The 17313-nt window shown below is 38.0% G+C and overlaps 1 protein-coding gene across 11 annotated transcripts in view; it reads right to left on the bottom strand.

Moving 5' to 3' along the window:
• Positions 1 to 17313, bottom strand: part of ULK4 (unc-51 like kinase 4) — a 195509-nt gene that overhangs the window by 131368 nt on the left and 46828 nt on the right. For all 11 annotated transcript variants that reach the window (XR_009745315.1, XR_009745317.1, XR_009745318.1 and 8 more), the window contains 7 exons: positions 16334 to 16516; positions 11311 to 11438; positions 9170 to 9303; positions 4839 to 4960; positions 4463 to 4519; positions 1010 to 1061; positions 820 to 914 (listed from right to left, as the gene is read on the bottom strand). Coding sequence is in view for 6 of the 11 variants with exons in the window: in XM_061464467.1 (XP_061320451.1) it covers positions 820 to 914; positions 1010 to 1061; positions 4463 to 4519; positions 4839 to 4960; positions 9170 to 9303; positions 11311 to 11438; positions 16334 to 16516 (771 nt within the window). In the remaining 5 variants the exon portion in view is untranslated. The remainder of the gene's footprint in view (positions 1 to 819; positions 915 to 1009; positions 1062 to 4462; positions 4520 to 4838; positions 4961 to 9169; positions 9304 to 11310; positions 11439 to 16333; positions 16517 to 17313) is intronic.

Genomic DNA, 17313 nt, shown 5'->3' with positions numbered 1-17313 from the left:
CTATCTAGCACAATCCCTAAGATCACACTTTCCTATGTATTACAGTTTGCTAATGCCTTTCTTAAGGGATTTGAGTATTCCCTTAACCTAACTCCAATACGAACACATACATTTCAGTTGTAATTAAATGTTCACCCCAGTAACTATGGTGGGTTAAACTTCTGGTGGGAATTCTGCCGCAAAACCACATTAGTACAGGTTACAAGTCATCAAACACTGATGCAAACATTCCGACCTCCTGATTCGCTGACAACTGTTTCACAACATAATTGTTCTGCCTCCAGCTCACAGTAAAATCATTTAAACAAAAACTTCAAAGAAAGCAAATGTTAGTGATGTAAGAAGCTTACAGTATGTGGGTTTGGTCGTAGTAATGCAATTTATAGCAAGCAATCTATTACAGAAACAAACAGTAAAACACCATGAAGTGTTACTGATGATCTCATCAGGAGGGGTATCCATGGAAAAGGATGATCAACCCTCAGAGGTGATCTTTCCAAGCTATGAGGCTGAAGAAAAACTTCTAGAACCACGTGTTGCAAATTTGCATGGAAATCATTTTGACCCGCTATTTCTAAACTTCAAGCCCTTTTTATTCTCCCTCTAACTTACCAATTAAATAGAGCAAACTGAGTCAGAATGCCTTGCTGTTGCTTTGAAAATTAAAGCTCTCTATAAAGAATAACAGATTTTACTGTCAAATAGACCCACACTACATTTTAAGTCATATATCACAGTTTCTATGTTTTCAATACATTCTGTTTATCCATGGAATTAGGCCTATTAGCCTGCAAATCCTTAATTTGTTGCCAGACTTACAGTCAAGCGATGGGCTGTCAACAAGACAGGATGCTGTGTTACTGCTTCCAAGGTGGATAAAGTAGTTTTAATAAATTCTTCTGATGCAGCTTGTCCTATTGGTAAAAAAAAAATCATCGTATTTCTTTATAAAATGCAACAGTTAGAATGTCTGCATGTAAAAGTACTGCAATATCATTGGTTGCCTTACCTATTGCTCCATCCAGGTTCGTTTCTCCTGAATCTATCGATCTGATAAAATTCTACAGAAGAAGCAGCATTTATGTTAAAACACTTTAGAAACCAAAATAAAGAAAAGAAATCACTGAATAATTACAACATTTAGTTCTTTAAGGAACTGTGTAAATACAAAATGTTAAAACACCTACATTAGAAAACACTATCATAATAATTAAGATATGAAAGACTAAGAGAATCAATGATCTGGCCTCTATAATGGGATTTTGCACATCTATAATGCTGCTGGACACTTAAACGCAGAGGACAGTAAGAACTATTACTCTGACTAATGTCAGGAACAGTAACATTTCCAGCTAAACAGACAGCAATTACAGGTCTTTGTTGTTAACAGAAAACTGTAATTCCTTTGAAGACTATGAACTACCTTGGACATGGCTATGTTAAAATAACTCACAAAGACCAAAGACCCTTCAGAAAATGCAATTTTCTGTTATTTACACCATCTTTTTGATCTCTGTGCATACTACACACACTATGGCTACAATTACATGCCAGAGAAGACACAAAAATGCGTTTTGAGGAACAGGGATAAATATTCATAATCTGGGTTAAATAAATAGACCCTGTATTCTTTTGCCTTTTAATCTTCATTTCACTCTTTTCCTTTCATTTCTATGCACAGCTGTTTATGTCACAGGGATGCAAAAGACATTAACATTTGCTAAAGAAGGAAAAAAATCTCAGCAGAATTCACTAATGCAGTATTTAATACACAGCGAATGTACCACGGACAAACATTTTTCTCATTTTCAATTTGCACCACATATCTATTTATTTGTGCGATGTAAAAGATTAAGAAAACTATGCTTGTTTTATATTTCCTTGTCAATTAAACTTTTGTTATTATATAGTAAGTTTGCAGATGTGTCTAGGTGGGTTATCTTTTTCTCAGCATGTAAAAAACACCTGAAAGATTCTTCTCTAATTAAAAATAGAGTTAGAAACTAATTCTATTTTTCATAATTCAAATACATTTCAGAGGCAGTCATAAAAGCCAACTGGTTCTATAAAACTAAATGTCATGTTACCTTCCTGACCATTTGAAGGAAAACACCTGTTATTACCTAAGTAACTTGTTTTGGAAGAGAGTAAATTATTTTGTTTGCTCATTTAAGACAGTTTCACACTGAACCATAGTCTCAAGACCGATTTGGAAAGATCCATAGAGTTGGTGCAAAAATTGTTCTGGCTACTAATGCTTGTTTCCTTAATTTTGTATTAGAGACACAAGAAGATGTATTTATACAAAACAACAGCTAGCTGGGTGTTTTTAAGCAACGGAGCGGAATGGTATGTGTATTCTGCTACAGGTGAGCCTGTGCCCTATGTACTCCACTAGGAGCCTACTATTAGCTGTGCCTTTGGGGCACCTAATTATACCTCTGTGTAGTTCTATTGCAAGCTGAAAACATGAAAGGACTATCCTGACTCCCTCTCAATTTCTTTGCACAACACTACTGAAAATTACAGATGATGGAAATAACTTCAAAGTAGCAAGGAAAAAAACCACAACAATCTCAATGAACAACAGCTACAGGAAAAATTCTCTTTTCCTTCCAGATCCCAAGCAACTCTTTCTGCCCCTAACCATTTCTCATTGTTAAGAATATGATTTCTGAATAAATCAGAAAAGGAAGAAAGAAAGGCAGACTGACTTGCTAAAGTCAATTGTAGCACCCTCCCCTGAAAAAGTACAAACTAATGATCAAATGTCCCTTTCTAGGTATCAGTGGGAATGTTGTTAAACACAAAATCCCAGAGTAGACTGTTGCCTGATAGAATGGACAGTTAGTCTTCCAGAATTAATTCTATCAGTCATGTCAAAACACAGTTGCATAAAATGGATTCAAATTTGGTATTAATTTTTCAGATATATTACTTTTCATGCAGATATATTCCCTTTTTCATGCATAAATTGAAATAGTATATATAGGAGGATGGAGCCAGGAGGGGCTGGGCTCTGCTCCCAAGGAACAAGGGACAGGACAAGAGGAAACGGCCTCAAGCTGCACCAGGGCAGGTTTAGATGGAGCTGAGGAACAATTCCTTCCCCAGAGGGTGCTCAGGCATTGGAACAGGCTGCCCAGGGCAGGGCTGCAGTCACCGTCCCTGCAAGTGTTCACACAGCGTGGAGACGAGGCCTCAGTGCCATGGGTTAGTGGTGGCCTTGGCAGTGCTGGGAACAGGTGGACTGGATGAGCTTGAAGGGCTCTTCCAACCTGGTTGATTCTGTGGTTCTATGATTCTGAGACGGAGGAAATATTCATTAAAGCAATCTTCTCCTCCCTGATCTGAAACAAAAGCTGTTCTAGTATAAATAGCCTGACTTCTTCAGTCAGTAGTTCATGCAAACTGGAGTAACACACATCAAAATAAAACTTACATGGTGCCTGCTCTGCTGTACCTATATTGGTGACAAAGAATTTCACTTGCTAGAAGGTTGATTGGAAACCATTCATAAATCTACAGCGTAGCTACATATGCTTCAAGGAGGGGAAGGGTTTTGCAATTCAACATTGGCAGCTGAAAAACGTTTTTAGTCATCCTAATGCTAATTTTTATACAAATATTTTAGTAGAACCAAATTAAACCCACATTTTCTTGGAATCAAAGGATAAAGAAAAATGAATGTGAACAGTAAACTTTAATCTAGCTGCTTGTGGTGAAGCATTTCTTTATGCTGTTGTGCAAGTAAACACCCAGTTGGCATTTAGGAATCCATATACTTAAAAGTATTAGCTTAACCCTGATACACAGTTTTAAACTTGCTTTTCTTTTTCTCATTTAGCAGAAACAACTGTTTTCCTATGAGGAAACTGCATTACATCCCATGGCACAGTTAATTTTCTATTGCTAATGTCATAAATAGGTTGTAGATGATAGTGTGAGACAAACAGCTCTGTATCTTATACTACTCAGCTTTTCATCAACTAAATACAGTGTAAAAGTACTGATGAGGAAAAAAGTGACAAAAGGAAAGAATTTCTAAAAATACAGATTAGATTATAATTTATCTTCCATTTCTAGTCATAAAAACTAGCGTAAAGTTCTACAAAAAATAGTGTGTGTAATTCAGAACTAAACTTTTCCACTCTGAAATAATGCACACAGGAAATACTCAGTTTGTTAGACACGTGCAGAGTTTCTCTATACTTGAATACCAGATAGAGCATTTTCCCTTTGACCCAACAGATCACTACGGAAAATCTTTTCTAATACAGTTTTTAATACAATCAAAGCTTAAATTTTATATTCAGAATCAAGTTCTCTCTCCAATTTATAAATCTAATGGAACTTTATTACATTAAGATTTAATGTAATTTTGTTACATTAAAAGAATTCCCCCACTGTTATGTGTATGTGTATTTTGTAAACAAGATTTAACTTAGACAGCTATACTCACAAGTAAGGTCCCATAGTTGAAAAGAAACTCCTCTGTGACTATCTGGGGACGAAATACCTGTTTGGATTTAGCAAAAGTTGAAAAAAAAAATGCATTAAATGTGTATCTTATAACCAGAATAAGTAAAACCTCTATTTCACAGTCATGTTAAAAAAAAGAAGACAAGATACTTATTTGCTTCTATCATTGGAGCTGTCTTGTAGTGTGCTAAAACAAGGCTTACATCTTCAATGCTGTGGTATAGCTGGAATACTCAAAATATCCAGACATTAATAAAAGCTCTATTTTATTCATTCTGATCATCACCAGCAGAAATTAGATTTTGGGAAACTGCAAGAATTTGTCCTGTTTAACAATTTTTGGAAGAAAGATCTACCTGGGATGTCACAAGATGCAGCACTACAGGCATCATAGGAAGGCACATCTTCAGCTGTTTGGCCTGAACTGTTGATGGGTGTTTCCGTCCAGAGACATTAGTTAAGGCAGTGAGAATGTCACCTACAGAAAATAACATTTGAGACTGATTTGATGCAGTTGCTTTACTAAACAGCAGCAAACGACATATAAACCAGCTCTGTTCCAGTATCCTCTATTCAATCCGGTCCCCCTCCTCCTGCTGAAGGTAGTGCTCATGTGACTGCATGATAAATCAGGCTGATCCAGCACTTTTTCCCAGCTCTGTTCTCAGCCAGGCCAATTTCCTGCTCTGGCTACAGAGGCAGGTGCACAAATGTGACCTCTGGCAGAAGGTGAGGATAGAAACATCAGGCAGGTGCAGAAGAAAAGATGAAAACCCCTCTTGGCAGGGTGAACATACACTGGCTTTAGGTGGCTACATATACATGGAATTATATTCTTGAAAAATCTATGAATGCAGTTCTATTTCCAGTGAAATAAAAAGCAAATTTCTGATGACATTCCAGCTGAGCAGGAGCTGAATTCATCATGATTAGTGGGTGACATCATGCTCAAGCAGTATGTTTTTTCCTGCAGCATAGTACCACTGGAAGAAAGACACAAGCATCCTCCCCCCTATAAAAGATCCCTCCACCAGCGACACACACATACATTGTCACAGAACCATAAAATGGCTTGGGTTAGAAAGGACCTTAAGATCATCCAGTTCCAGCCCGCTGCCATGGGCAGGGACACCTCACACTAGACCAGGTTGCTCCAAGCCCCGTCCAACCTGGCCTTGAACACTGCCAGGGATGGGGCATTTGCAACTTGTTTAGGCATTCTCATACACAAGATTAACAATAATGCAAGTGACCTAAAGCAACCTGAATTCTCATCTTCTCATAAAAGAGACAGCAGCCGGTCAATAACAGAACTTATTTGGCCCCATAGCAAACCTCAAACAAAATAATGAGGGAACAAAATTTTAATTGCAATAGTGAAAATTATACTTCAAACTTCAGAAGAAACATACAAAAAAAATAATCAAGGAACATTACACTGAGTTTGTGTTACATTGTCCCAGAAAAGCAAGACTATGCATGGGATACAGAACAGAAGCAGCTACAGAAAACTCACAGCTCATATGCAAAGAAGGAAATTCTGTCTCTATAACCTGAAAATATTAAAAGCCAAATCCTGTCTTGAGGACACTTACTGTATTTTTACCCTGAGAGCTACACAAAACTGTGAAAAGGAAGTCACAGAGACATTATACAAATAAAGAATACGATTTAGTATTTTATATTATTTTTATGCCAGAAAAGGCCCTTCCTTTCAGAGTAAGTCACTTTATTCATGTTGAATAATACCAATGCTTTTTTTCTGCTCCCATGGAGTTCAGTTTTCAGCATAAGCAGGAATGGCAGATCCTGGCACTAAAATAGATTGTAAAAATATCTAGCCTGGAAGATTTGATTCGTTCTATAATATGCTGCTCAAGAAAAAAAGAAAGCATTGCCTAAAACTTTCCAAATACATAAACCAAAAGATGGATTTTTCATCAACACATTTGTGTTTGAATTACTCGTAAGACTGTAATTCAACAAGACCTCTCTGTGACTAGCAACAAAGAACTTGCTGAACAATCTCCCTACGTTTCAAGTCCTATATAATCATCACATTTGCCAATTTTGCAGTTGATAGATATGGTTACTTTAATTGTCAGTATGATTTAAGCAAATTATACTTACTTCCTAGAAGAGATTAAATAATATAAAAGCAGAAATACAATTACTTTCTTACCTACAAGTGAACACTTTAAAAATTATCCACCCGATTAATAATTTATTTCATGTGTCTCAATGTATCTTTAGGGCTCATTTCTACAATTTGTGAATCTATTTGGGTTATAGCTACATCTGGTGGAAGAAGATGGGATCAGTAAGGAGCTTATATAACTGCATATCAAAAAAGCCAGCTAGGATTAATTCTAAACCAACAGTTAAACTGCTTTAAGCGTTTCAGTTTGCAGATCCGTTTTTTTTCTTAGGAGCCTAGAGCTTTTACCCCCTCAAGCAGAACATGTTCCTTTATCATACTCAGAACAATAAAATGCCTTCTGACAAATGTGCACAAATATGGACAGATAATAAAAGCAATAAACACACAAATCTAGCTTGGAAAGGAAAACAAAGTGTAAAGGTTATGCTTGCTATAGCAGGTGTCAACAGTGCATTGAAACTGTGCATCAGCAGTAAAAATCCCAACAGAATACAAATTAAAGCAATTGATGTATTCGGTATTATAATGATAGATATTTGATGGTCAGTACTTCCAGGTTCTGAGGAAATATCTGGACCTACTCTATCAACTGCATATAGTACATACAGAGAGCAGGAGGTGAATTTCTGCCTCAAACGTTTATAGTGTGAGACTTTCAAATCACAAAATATAACCAATATGCAAACCTGCTAGAAAAAAGGGATCAGGTGTTTGCAGGAAGGCAAAACTTTGCACTGATATAGGAAGTAAAGCTGCTTTTAAAATAGCAACGTGACATTTAGGTCTACTGACCTTTGCAGTGCTACCAGTTCCTTTTCAGTATTCTAGGGATAATGTAGAGAAGATGAAAAATAAAACAGGTATCATCTCATCAGAAAATAATTTCATGAAGAAAACGTTTTATCATTCAATGACAAAGCACATACAATCAGAGGTGGGTTTGCTCCATTTCTTTTCTTGAATACTCCCAGCATTTCCTTCCTTGTCTCCTATTTAGCCTTCTTATGCTATTCTATGGGACACCCCCCACCCTCCACAAGTTTTAATTAGAATTTTAATGATGATTCAGACTAGCCACACTGATCTCATAATTTCTCCTTCATTCCTTCTTGTCTCTTCCTTTCCTTGCCTCCATCCCTCCACCCTTCCCTCCACTCAGTTCCTTCCCTTCTTCCCCACCTCTTTACTTCCCTTTCTTCCAATCCTCCTCTCTTCCCTTCCCCTCTCTCCCCTTTTCCCATTTCCCCTCCTCCTTCTTCCCTTTCCTCCCTAACTTACTTCCTTCCATCTTTCTTTTCTTCTTTTGTTCACTCCTAATCCTTTTTTTTTCCCAAACAAAGCCCTCATTTTTCCCCATAAAATGTATAGCACAGCTTTTTCCAGGAAAGACAATCCCTCCATTCTTCCTCATCTAGGATAATTCCTGTGACATTTCTTTCATTCACAATCAACCCTATATTCAAATCTCAACAATAGATTCTCCTTATTTTTTCAAGATTTTATCTATTTCTTCTGTACAAATGGCCACAATTCCCATCCTATTTCATCATCTTCTCTTAACTGACTCCCCAGACTCTTGAACCTATTTCTTTCTACTTCAGTTTCTACTCTGGTTGTCCAGTGAGTCCAAATTATGCCCTTCAGTTTGCAAGTTTTCTCCCATTTCCACGTGTGTCTTTCACTGTTCCTTCTGCAAGTCCCCTCCTCCCCTCGTCCCACTATGAGCATTTTCAGTGATGACAGGACTTCAGCTGCTACACCCAAGCAAATTTCTGCTGGAAAATATAGGACAAGGGGTAACGGGTTCAAACTTGAACAGGGGAAGTTAAGATTGGATACAGGGAAGAAGTTCTTTACTGTAAAGATGGTGAGGCACTGGAATGGGTTGCCCAGGGAAGTTGTGAATGCTCTATCCCTGGTGGTGTTCAAGGCTGGGTTGGACAGAGCCTTGTGTGACATGGTTTAGTGTGAGGTGTCCCTGCCCATGACAAGGGGTTTGGAACTGCATGATCTTAAGGTCCTTTCCAACCCTAACTATTCTATGATTCCTGACTGAGCTGACAGGGCTTACCATTCACCAAATGAAAAACATTAATGGGAAGTGTAGGTTGGATGTAAGAAGATGCTCTTTACTGTGAGGGTGCTGAGGCGCTGGCACGGGTTGCCCAGAGAAGGTGTGGCTACCCTATCCCTGCCAGTGTTCAAGGCCAGGCTGGACACAGCCTTCGGTGACATGGTCTAGTGTGAGGCACCCTGCCCATGGCAGGGGGTTGGAACTGCATGAACTTAAGATCCTTTCCAACCCAAACCATTCTGTGGTTCTACATTTAATATAGAAAATCATGCATTCCAGTACAAATTATCTGATCATGACATGACATAACTAAAAAATTCATGAAACTGGTAACATGCAAACTTCACACAATCAGATTACTACAGTCTTTCCACCTGTATATGGCAAGAGATATTTGTTTCTTGAGGGAGTAATCAAAGGCAAGATTTGTTCAGTTAACCAAGCGAATTTACCTAGAATCCCTGGCAGCTGCTGCACAATGTGACATACGAGAAGATCCAGGCATTTTGACAGGTACTCACTGCTGCCTTGCTGCTCTTTTCCTGGCGTGGTCTTTCTGCTGTCTCTTTCAATATACATCACGAGTCTGTATTTAAGCAAGTACAAAACATTACCTCTCATTATAAAAAATGTCACTTTATCTCCAAAATACTACTGACCCAGACATTTACAGTATCTGCGGTTACAATCAGGACAATGCATTTGGTTTGGCTCTGTAATTTTGTTGAAATTTTAGACTTGTTTTCCAATAAATTAATTTCAAAAATAAGTACAAATGATTGAGTCAACGAACAAGAGGAAAGAAACTCTTAAGCTACTATAGGTGCATTGCTATTAGTTTAGATGAATGTATGATGCTAACGTAAGGAGCAAATCTCTCTGCAGACTCAGAGAGAGACTAGGCCAAGATGTGCAATAGAAGCAAAAGACTAAAGGCATTCATTCTCAACATGTAAGACTTCCAAGAGCAAAAGTAATTTACATCAAAGTAACAAGAGATCCAGCTTTCAGTCAAGAAAAGTCATACATACATAAATAATACTCCAGGCTTTCAAAATGTTAGCACTAGTTGGAATGGCCACATTGAAAGAGACAGAAGTCCAAACTAGCTTTATATCCTTTGTCTAGAAATCTGGCATTTCTAAAGACAAATTCAGTGCTTATATTCTAACTGCTAAGTGCTAGGTAGCTGTGCCATCCCACAGAACTATGGTAACTGATTTATTAGCCACTGGCTAACTTACAAGAGCTTGCTTTAATAATACACCAGTAACAGAATGCTCCAGGCAGTATTTTAAAATACTCATTTGAATAGACAGAAGGGCCACACTTCCCTTTAGGGGAATAATATTGACATCTGGGCCCTGGAGGCCCTGTGCAAAGAATCCTGCTGCTGGTGAGTGAAATCCATGCTCTGGATTTTAAGAATGTACTTCAGTATTATCTTTTTTAATACCCTTCTTATAACGAATGCTGCCATACAGAGGTATGAAAACAACTTATTTAAGCTGACTCAAGCATACATAACAAAACTGCAGGACTCACAAACACAAAATGTTACCCTAGGAAAGCTGGTTTTCCATCAAAAAGCCAGTTTACTTCATGAAATAAAAACTACCCAAGAATGCATTTTTGCAGGATTAGGTCTCTAAACAATGCATGACTGTTATGGAATACTACAACTCACCTTATCCTTCCAGAACTATGCTGCAAAGATAGAGATAAATCTAAAGACTCCCTTTCACTTCTGCAAGAGCCCTGATGGAACACATTCAGCTGCACCTCCCAGAGACTATGGAGACATGTTTTTCTTGCAGTCTCTGGAAACTGCATTAAATTACAGGGAATTTTGGTTTGTCTGGTAGAAGAGAACTACTTAAAAATCTGATATCACACTTCAAACAGCATTTGCCTTAAAAAAGTTTTCAGTGTCTTTAATACAAAAACGTTGGATGCTTTAAATCCAGCCTTTCCAGGCAACCAAGTAGTTTTTACTCAGAAACTCTTTAAGTTTGAACAAAAACTTGACAAAAGATCAGAGTTTTTATGTGTAGGGCTTTTTCTTCCAGAAAACACTTCCATCATTTAGTAATCATCCAAGTCTATATGGAAATATGTTTAGACCTGTTTACGTTTTACTTAAAATAGACTGGATAGAGTTCGACATGAATGGTTCTATTGCTGAGAGGGGGGTCGTTTTTTCAAAGCATGTTTTAGTTAATCCCATTTGAAAAGCATACAAAATAAGTTCATTTATTCTAAGAAAGATAAAAAGTTTATGTAACCTCATGAATTCTCTCTTTTTCCCTTACCCAAAGCAAAATCTGCTCCTTCTAAGGCTCACTGGGACCAGAAGTTACTTTGAAAGCCTCTCCCAGTAAGAGTGGTTTCCCCTTGAGAATAATCATCACCTGATGAGCCCAGACAAAAAGAGAACGCTCTTTTCTTGATAGTCTCATGAATACAAGGCTTCATACAGAAAAGAGTTCACTCCTAATACACTGGCTCAAAAATACCACCCATTTTAAAGTATTTCAGGTATGAGTATGAAAATACACATTACATATCTAATCATCTTCCATTACTACCTTACCTTGCTTGACAAGTGAGTAGCAATGTCTCCCTGTTATTAATTAGAACTTGTAGCAGGACCAGAAAGGCTTTTGCTCGAATGAAAGTTGAAGGACTTTCAAGTAAACGAGTAATTGTAATCACAAAATCCTTGGTGGAAATAAACACAAGGATATTAACATTATTTTATGGCTAAAGGTTACTTGCGCTGTATTTTAACACTATATACATGTAAAGTCTGCTCATTTTCATGTGTTTTGTATGAGTAATTTAATTTTCATGTCACTCGTAGGAAAAAGTAAATCCATAAGCCAATACTAAATACTGTCTGTCCAAGACAGATGGGCCCAGTGCGAAGGTGCTTTGTACATCTCTCTGAAGCTGCAACAAGCAAACACTGTGTAATGCACTTTGTCTAAAATGGCACAAAATAAACTACAAAATATGACAGAGTTTAAAATGCCTTACCTTAAGGATAAATGTAGGCTATGTTAATATTTTTTTAAGATAAAACTGAAGGATTTTCAACATACATAAATGTTTCAGCACAAATATGATTAAATATTTACCTGCTAACTCCTATACATGTAGGAAGATTAAAAACAACTTTCTTGGATACAACTATGTCTACATCATACCCTAAATTGTGCAACAGATGCTCCAAATAGGTGGAAAAACTGTTTCAACCTTCTCTGATTGTTCCTATCTTAATAAATTTTGCATTCCTAAAGCGAAGAACATCTTTGCAAGGAACCACCCAAATTAGGGCTTGGAAAGAAAGAAAAAGGATAAACTGCAAGCAGTAAGGCCATGACTTCCCTAATCCACTGACTACATTCCGTTCCTAGGATAAAATCAATTCATAAGAAGCTAAGATCCTTGCTAACTCCTTCCTCCTGTAAATCCAAATGAAAGAATAACTTTAAAAGTTAAACAAAGATAGTGATAAATGAAGAATAAACATGAAATATTTCCCTTCAAAAGCTTACAAGTGGATAGCTGACTGGATTCTGAAACCACAGCTTGCTTCTTTTATTCTCTAGCTCCCCTTATTTTGCCCTGTGAATTGAAATTTACAATTTCAATTGTAATTTGACTTTCTTCTCTAGTTTCTGGAATGTGGCCTCACACATGGAAAGATGCGAGATTCATGTGTACTGCCTCAGCTTTTGAGAGAATAAAGCTGAGAATCAGAGGAAGGAAAAAAGAGCTCTCATATTATCAATAACAGAAGTATTATGAGTTATAGAAAGCATAAGATTAGATTCATTTATGATCTGTCCAATGATATGTTGACATACCTTCAGGAGTTTTAACTGCTGTAAACGTGAAAGGTAAATGAAAAAGGGGAAAAAGGGGAAAGCTAAAAAAAGGGGAAAGAGAGAAAGAGAGGAAAGCAGGAGGAAAAAACAGGAAAGGAGAAAAAAAAAGGGGGAAAGGGAACAAACAAACCATATGGGGATGGGGTTTATTCCTCTGAGGAATAAAAATATCTGCTACTCATCTGTACTATTCTTCTACGTAGAAGAATTGGGTAGTTTTGTAAAAAACAAAACAGAATACTCGATATAATTTATTAGAAACAGCCTTTGCAATAATTAACTGTACCTCTTACAGAGACTGGAAAAAGGAGTGTAAGAGTTGACCAACAAACCATCAGCTCTTACTCTTATACCTACTTGACACTGCCTTCAAAAGCCGTCAGCATAGACAGCCACTACATGAATCCCTGAAAAACAAACTGCTGTTAATTATTGTAGAACTGTCTTGTATCTCTGTAATTTATTTCATGAACAGAAGAGTTCCTCAATCTTGTGCTTAATAAGCATAATTTGTGGAAACAGACTGCTTTAAACACTTCAACAGCTCATGAAGCACGGCTTGTAGCTCCTCTAGTATGAGCCTGAAGTGCTGAAGTTCTTAATATCTACTAAAAAGCAAAGGCTGGAATTTTAATAAAGTGGGTTTAAGGAGGGAGGAAGGAGGGATTCTTCATTTGTGGATTGGTTTGCTGGTTTTGGTTTGTTTGGGTTTTTTGCTTGTTTGCTGTGTTTTTTTTAATGAAATTACTCAACTCAAATTTTTATGTTAAAAAAAAACAACCCATAAAGACTTAGTGAAAAAGTACATGTAAAGCAACACTGCCTACTAACATAAATAGACTTGACTGACTAAGTACAGGGACACCATGACAAAGACACAAAGGAGGCCACAAGGATGCTCAGGAGCTGGAGCACCTCCTGTATGGAGACAGGCTGAGAACACTGGGGCTGTTCAGCCTGGAGAAGAGAAGCTGCGTGGAGACCTCAGAGCAGCTTCCAGTGTCTGAAGGGGGCTAGCAAGGATGCTGGAGAGGGACTCTTCATCAGGGACTGTAGTGACAGGACAAGGGGTGATGGGTTCAAACTGAAACAGGGCAAGTTCAGGTTAGATCTAAGGAAGAAGTTCTTCCCTGTGAGGGTGCTGAGGCGCTGGCACAGGGTGCCCAGAGAAGCTGTGGCTGCCCCATCTCTGGCAGTGTTCAAGGCCAGGTTGGACAGAGCCTGGGGTGACATGGTCTAGTGTGAGGTGTCCCTACCCACGGCAGGGGGTTGGAACTGGATGATCTTAGGGTCCTTTCCAATCCAAACCACTCTGGGATTCTACAATTCTAACTTCAAACCAAAGCACATCTATATTCAAGTCCTCATGCTCTGGAAAGCAAAAATATTCTTCTATTCAGTGCTATAACTGGATATGGCCAAGATAAAAAGAGACTATTGGCAGGGAAGTGAAGAAGCAACCCAGTTGTGACAAGGTATTGCTGCAACTTTCCGAATAATTTTACTTATTAGTATTTGAAAAAAAAACCGAAGAAATAAAGCTCACCTCACCCTATTATCTGACCTCTGACAGAACCTAACTGCATCTGAAATGTTAAATGAGTGGTTTTCACTCAAAGGTAAATTCTTGGCAGCCAAACAGAAGTAATAAGCAGTGGTTTGGGGTTTTCTTTATCTACTGTTGTAGTGTGGAAAAGATTTTGGATTTTGAGCTGGTTTTCCACACTTTATTTTAAAAACATAATTTCAGCTTTGTTTTCAAGACAAGAAAATAAACCAGAAAGGCTTGGTATCAGAGAGGTACAAAAACCAGCCCCTTTTAGCTACTGCAGTTCTCTGAATATTTATACTAGCACAGATGACCACAGAACTGCATTTCTCTTTTGCTTTTGGCTTTTATTTTGTATCTGCTTTCATCACTGTTCTTGAAGGGAGTAGAAAACAAGCGCAGCCTGAAGTCTTGTAAGATAAGGGAGTTTCCAGATACCATACAGAAAGTTAAATGATCTCCATCTTGAATTTATATCCTTAAGCATCTTTTAATATATTGGTTTGCAGCTGTACAAAAAAGCTAATCACAACCTTGTCACTACTTCCTGCATAACGCTGAGGTCCTTATGCCTCTTATAGTATACAAAAATGCTACAGGAGGCAAAATGATGTGCAGGCCAACACTAGGCACTTGTTTTTGCTTTTCCCTTCTCTCATTAAGGTAGACTTGTGTGTCATGCTCATGGACTACCGAAAGTTGCATGGATTATTAAATTCAGGTTTCAGCAAGAAAACATTATTCCGTGTAATATGACAGGACCTGGCAGTTCTATTCAGGAGCAGGATTATACTTTTAGATCCTATTCAAGAAAATTAGAAATCTATTTTCTGCTTCCAAAATCCTAAACTATAAATTTAAGCAAAATAGATATCTCTCTCAACTGAATCCCAAAAGATTGTTACAGATAAGATCTAGTTGGCGACCGGTCACAAGTGGTGCTGCTCATACAAGTGGGCTTGGTATTAGGGCCAGTTTAATACCTTCAGGGATGATCTTGGATGAGGAGACTGAGTGCAGCCTCAGTAAACATTTAGTCTGGAGAGGAGAAGGCTCATAAGGTGGGGATAAGGGGCACCGTATCGCTGCCTACAACTGCCTGAGAGGAGGTTGTAGTGAGGTGGGGTCGGTCTCTGCTCCCAAGGAACAAGGGACAGGACAAGAGGAAACGGCCTCAAGCTGCACCAGGGCAGGTTTAGATGGAGCTGAGGAACAATTCCTTCCCCAGAGGGTGCTCAGGCATTGGAACAGGCTGCCCAGGGCAGGGCTGCAGTCACCGTCCCTGCAAGTGTTCACACAGCGTGGAGACGAGGCCTCAGTGCCATGGGTTAGTGGTGGCCTTGGAGTGCTGGGAACGGTTGGACTGGGCGAGCTTGAAGGGCTTTCCCAAGCCAGTTGGTTCTATGATTCTATGACTGTCAGATTACAGCATACATTACAGCAGAGTATCTCATGAAAACACAAGCTAGAGTTCACATTTCCTTTGTGATTTGTACCCTCTCCAAGCAGTGGGGGATTACTTTTCTTTTTGAATTTTGCAGACTTACTATCAAAAAAACCCACAAACCAACACTATTTTTCTAAACATGGAATAATTTGGTGATCAAAATAAAAAGCTTTTAATAGTCCATTCCAAAATTATCCTAGACATAAATCAGAAACAGTTTTATTCAGTGACACTACAAAGAAAACCCTAAGTTATTAAAATGCTAATTTCTGCAAGATACTTCATCTACAAATTGTCCTGAGGTCCTTTAAGGCGAGCATAAAGGACGGCTTTAGATTCAGCCAGGACATTCATTATTTTCTCTTTTAAATGTCTGGGAGAGCTATGTCAAACAGCTGTCCCCATGCTTTTCTTATTGTTTTTCCTTAGGACTGTTATCAGTTATGGTCAGGGTACAGTTTTCCAATTTGACTGAATTCGAGCTGCAATAGCAATTTAAATACCCATTACTACCATCTCTTGAAGATCTGTGAGAAAAACTATACGCCTCATTATCTAGATTTTAAGCAAAAAAATACATAATAAACATTCCTAATTTCCTGCTATTCAGATATATAAATGTCACCAAATTAAGCATTTCAAAAGCACAAAACCACTACCAGAGTCAATTTTAACTTTCCATTAGTGAAATCCCATGCCAGTGAATAATATTAATCTGAAATCAAACCTTTTCTTGAATCAGCCTCTGTAGGTGAATCCCACATGATAACATTGCCAAAAACATGGTGAGCATGTGCTGCTGAATTTTGGATATTCCATTTGCCAAGGAATTTAGTACCGCTGGTAATCCCACTTTTTCAATGACACTCTGGAAAGCATTAGGTGAGTGGCGAGTAATTCTGCATAAAGCCTACAAAAGTGGAAAAAAAACCCCAGTTATTCTATGGGATTGTGATCTCAAGAAAAATAGGGAGAATAAAAACAGGTGGAGACTTTCCAACAGTTTAGGAATATAGAGAATTCATACAGTTCTATTCATAAAACAAGTATTAGGAGAAAAGGCTACTTATTTTGAGAGACCTGGAATTCTTCTAGATACATTGCTATGCACTCCATGCAGCTGAAACTAAAATACTCGGTGTGACAACATCAACTCATACAGAATCACATTACTCTTTCCTTCTGGAGAACAATAATGATGAAGCGGGTTCGCCCACGCTTGAGTTTTATCAAGCACAGAATGCAGGCAGCATCAGATAATGCTGTACTAGAAATGAGCATAGGCAGCAGAAAACACAGAGCTGGCACCCACCACACAAATCCTTGTCACCCATAAAAGCAGGAATCTTTGTTTTCTCTGTTCATGGACTATAATCTGATATGCAGTAGTTCACCACTGGAAGTCCATCTTTAGATCTAGACACTTACTTTAGGTCTAGATACAGTGTTTAGTATAGTAAACATGGAAACTAATCTCCAAATAATTGATTTACAAGTATCAATGACTAAAACAATTCTAACAGAAAGTGACTGTACCCAAGTGAAGCAAGTACAAATCTGTTTAGTGCATACTAATTTAGCTATTTCATAGCAAACACCACCAAATGGCCTCCAGGGTGGATTAATCTCCAAGTCAACACAGCTTTTCCTTTTGATACTCCTGGAAATACAACCTTCAAGATACTGTAACTGCTTTTGCTCTCTCCA

Source organism: Pezoporus flaviventris, unplaced genomic scaffold (genome assembly GCF_033815535.1).
Source record: "Pezoporus flaviventris isolate CSIRO_AGI_PZ_B2104156 unplaced genomic scaffold, CSIRO_AGI_Pfla_v1 ptg000037l, whole genome shotgun sequence".
Classification (NCBI taxonomy): domain Eukaryota; kingdom Metazoa; phylum Chordata; class Aves; order Psittaciformes; family Psittacidae; genus Pezoporus; species Pezoporus flaviventris.
This window is presented reverse-complemented; position numbering and strand designations above follow the sequence as displayed.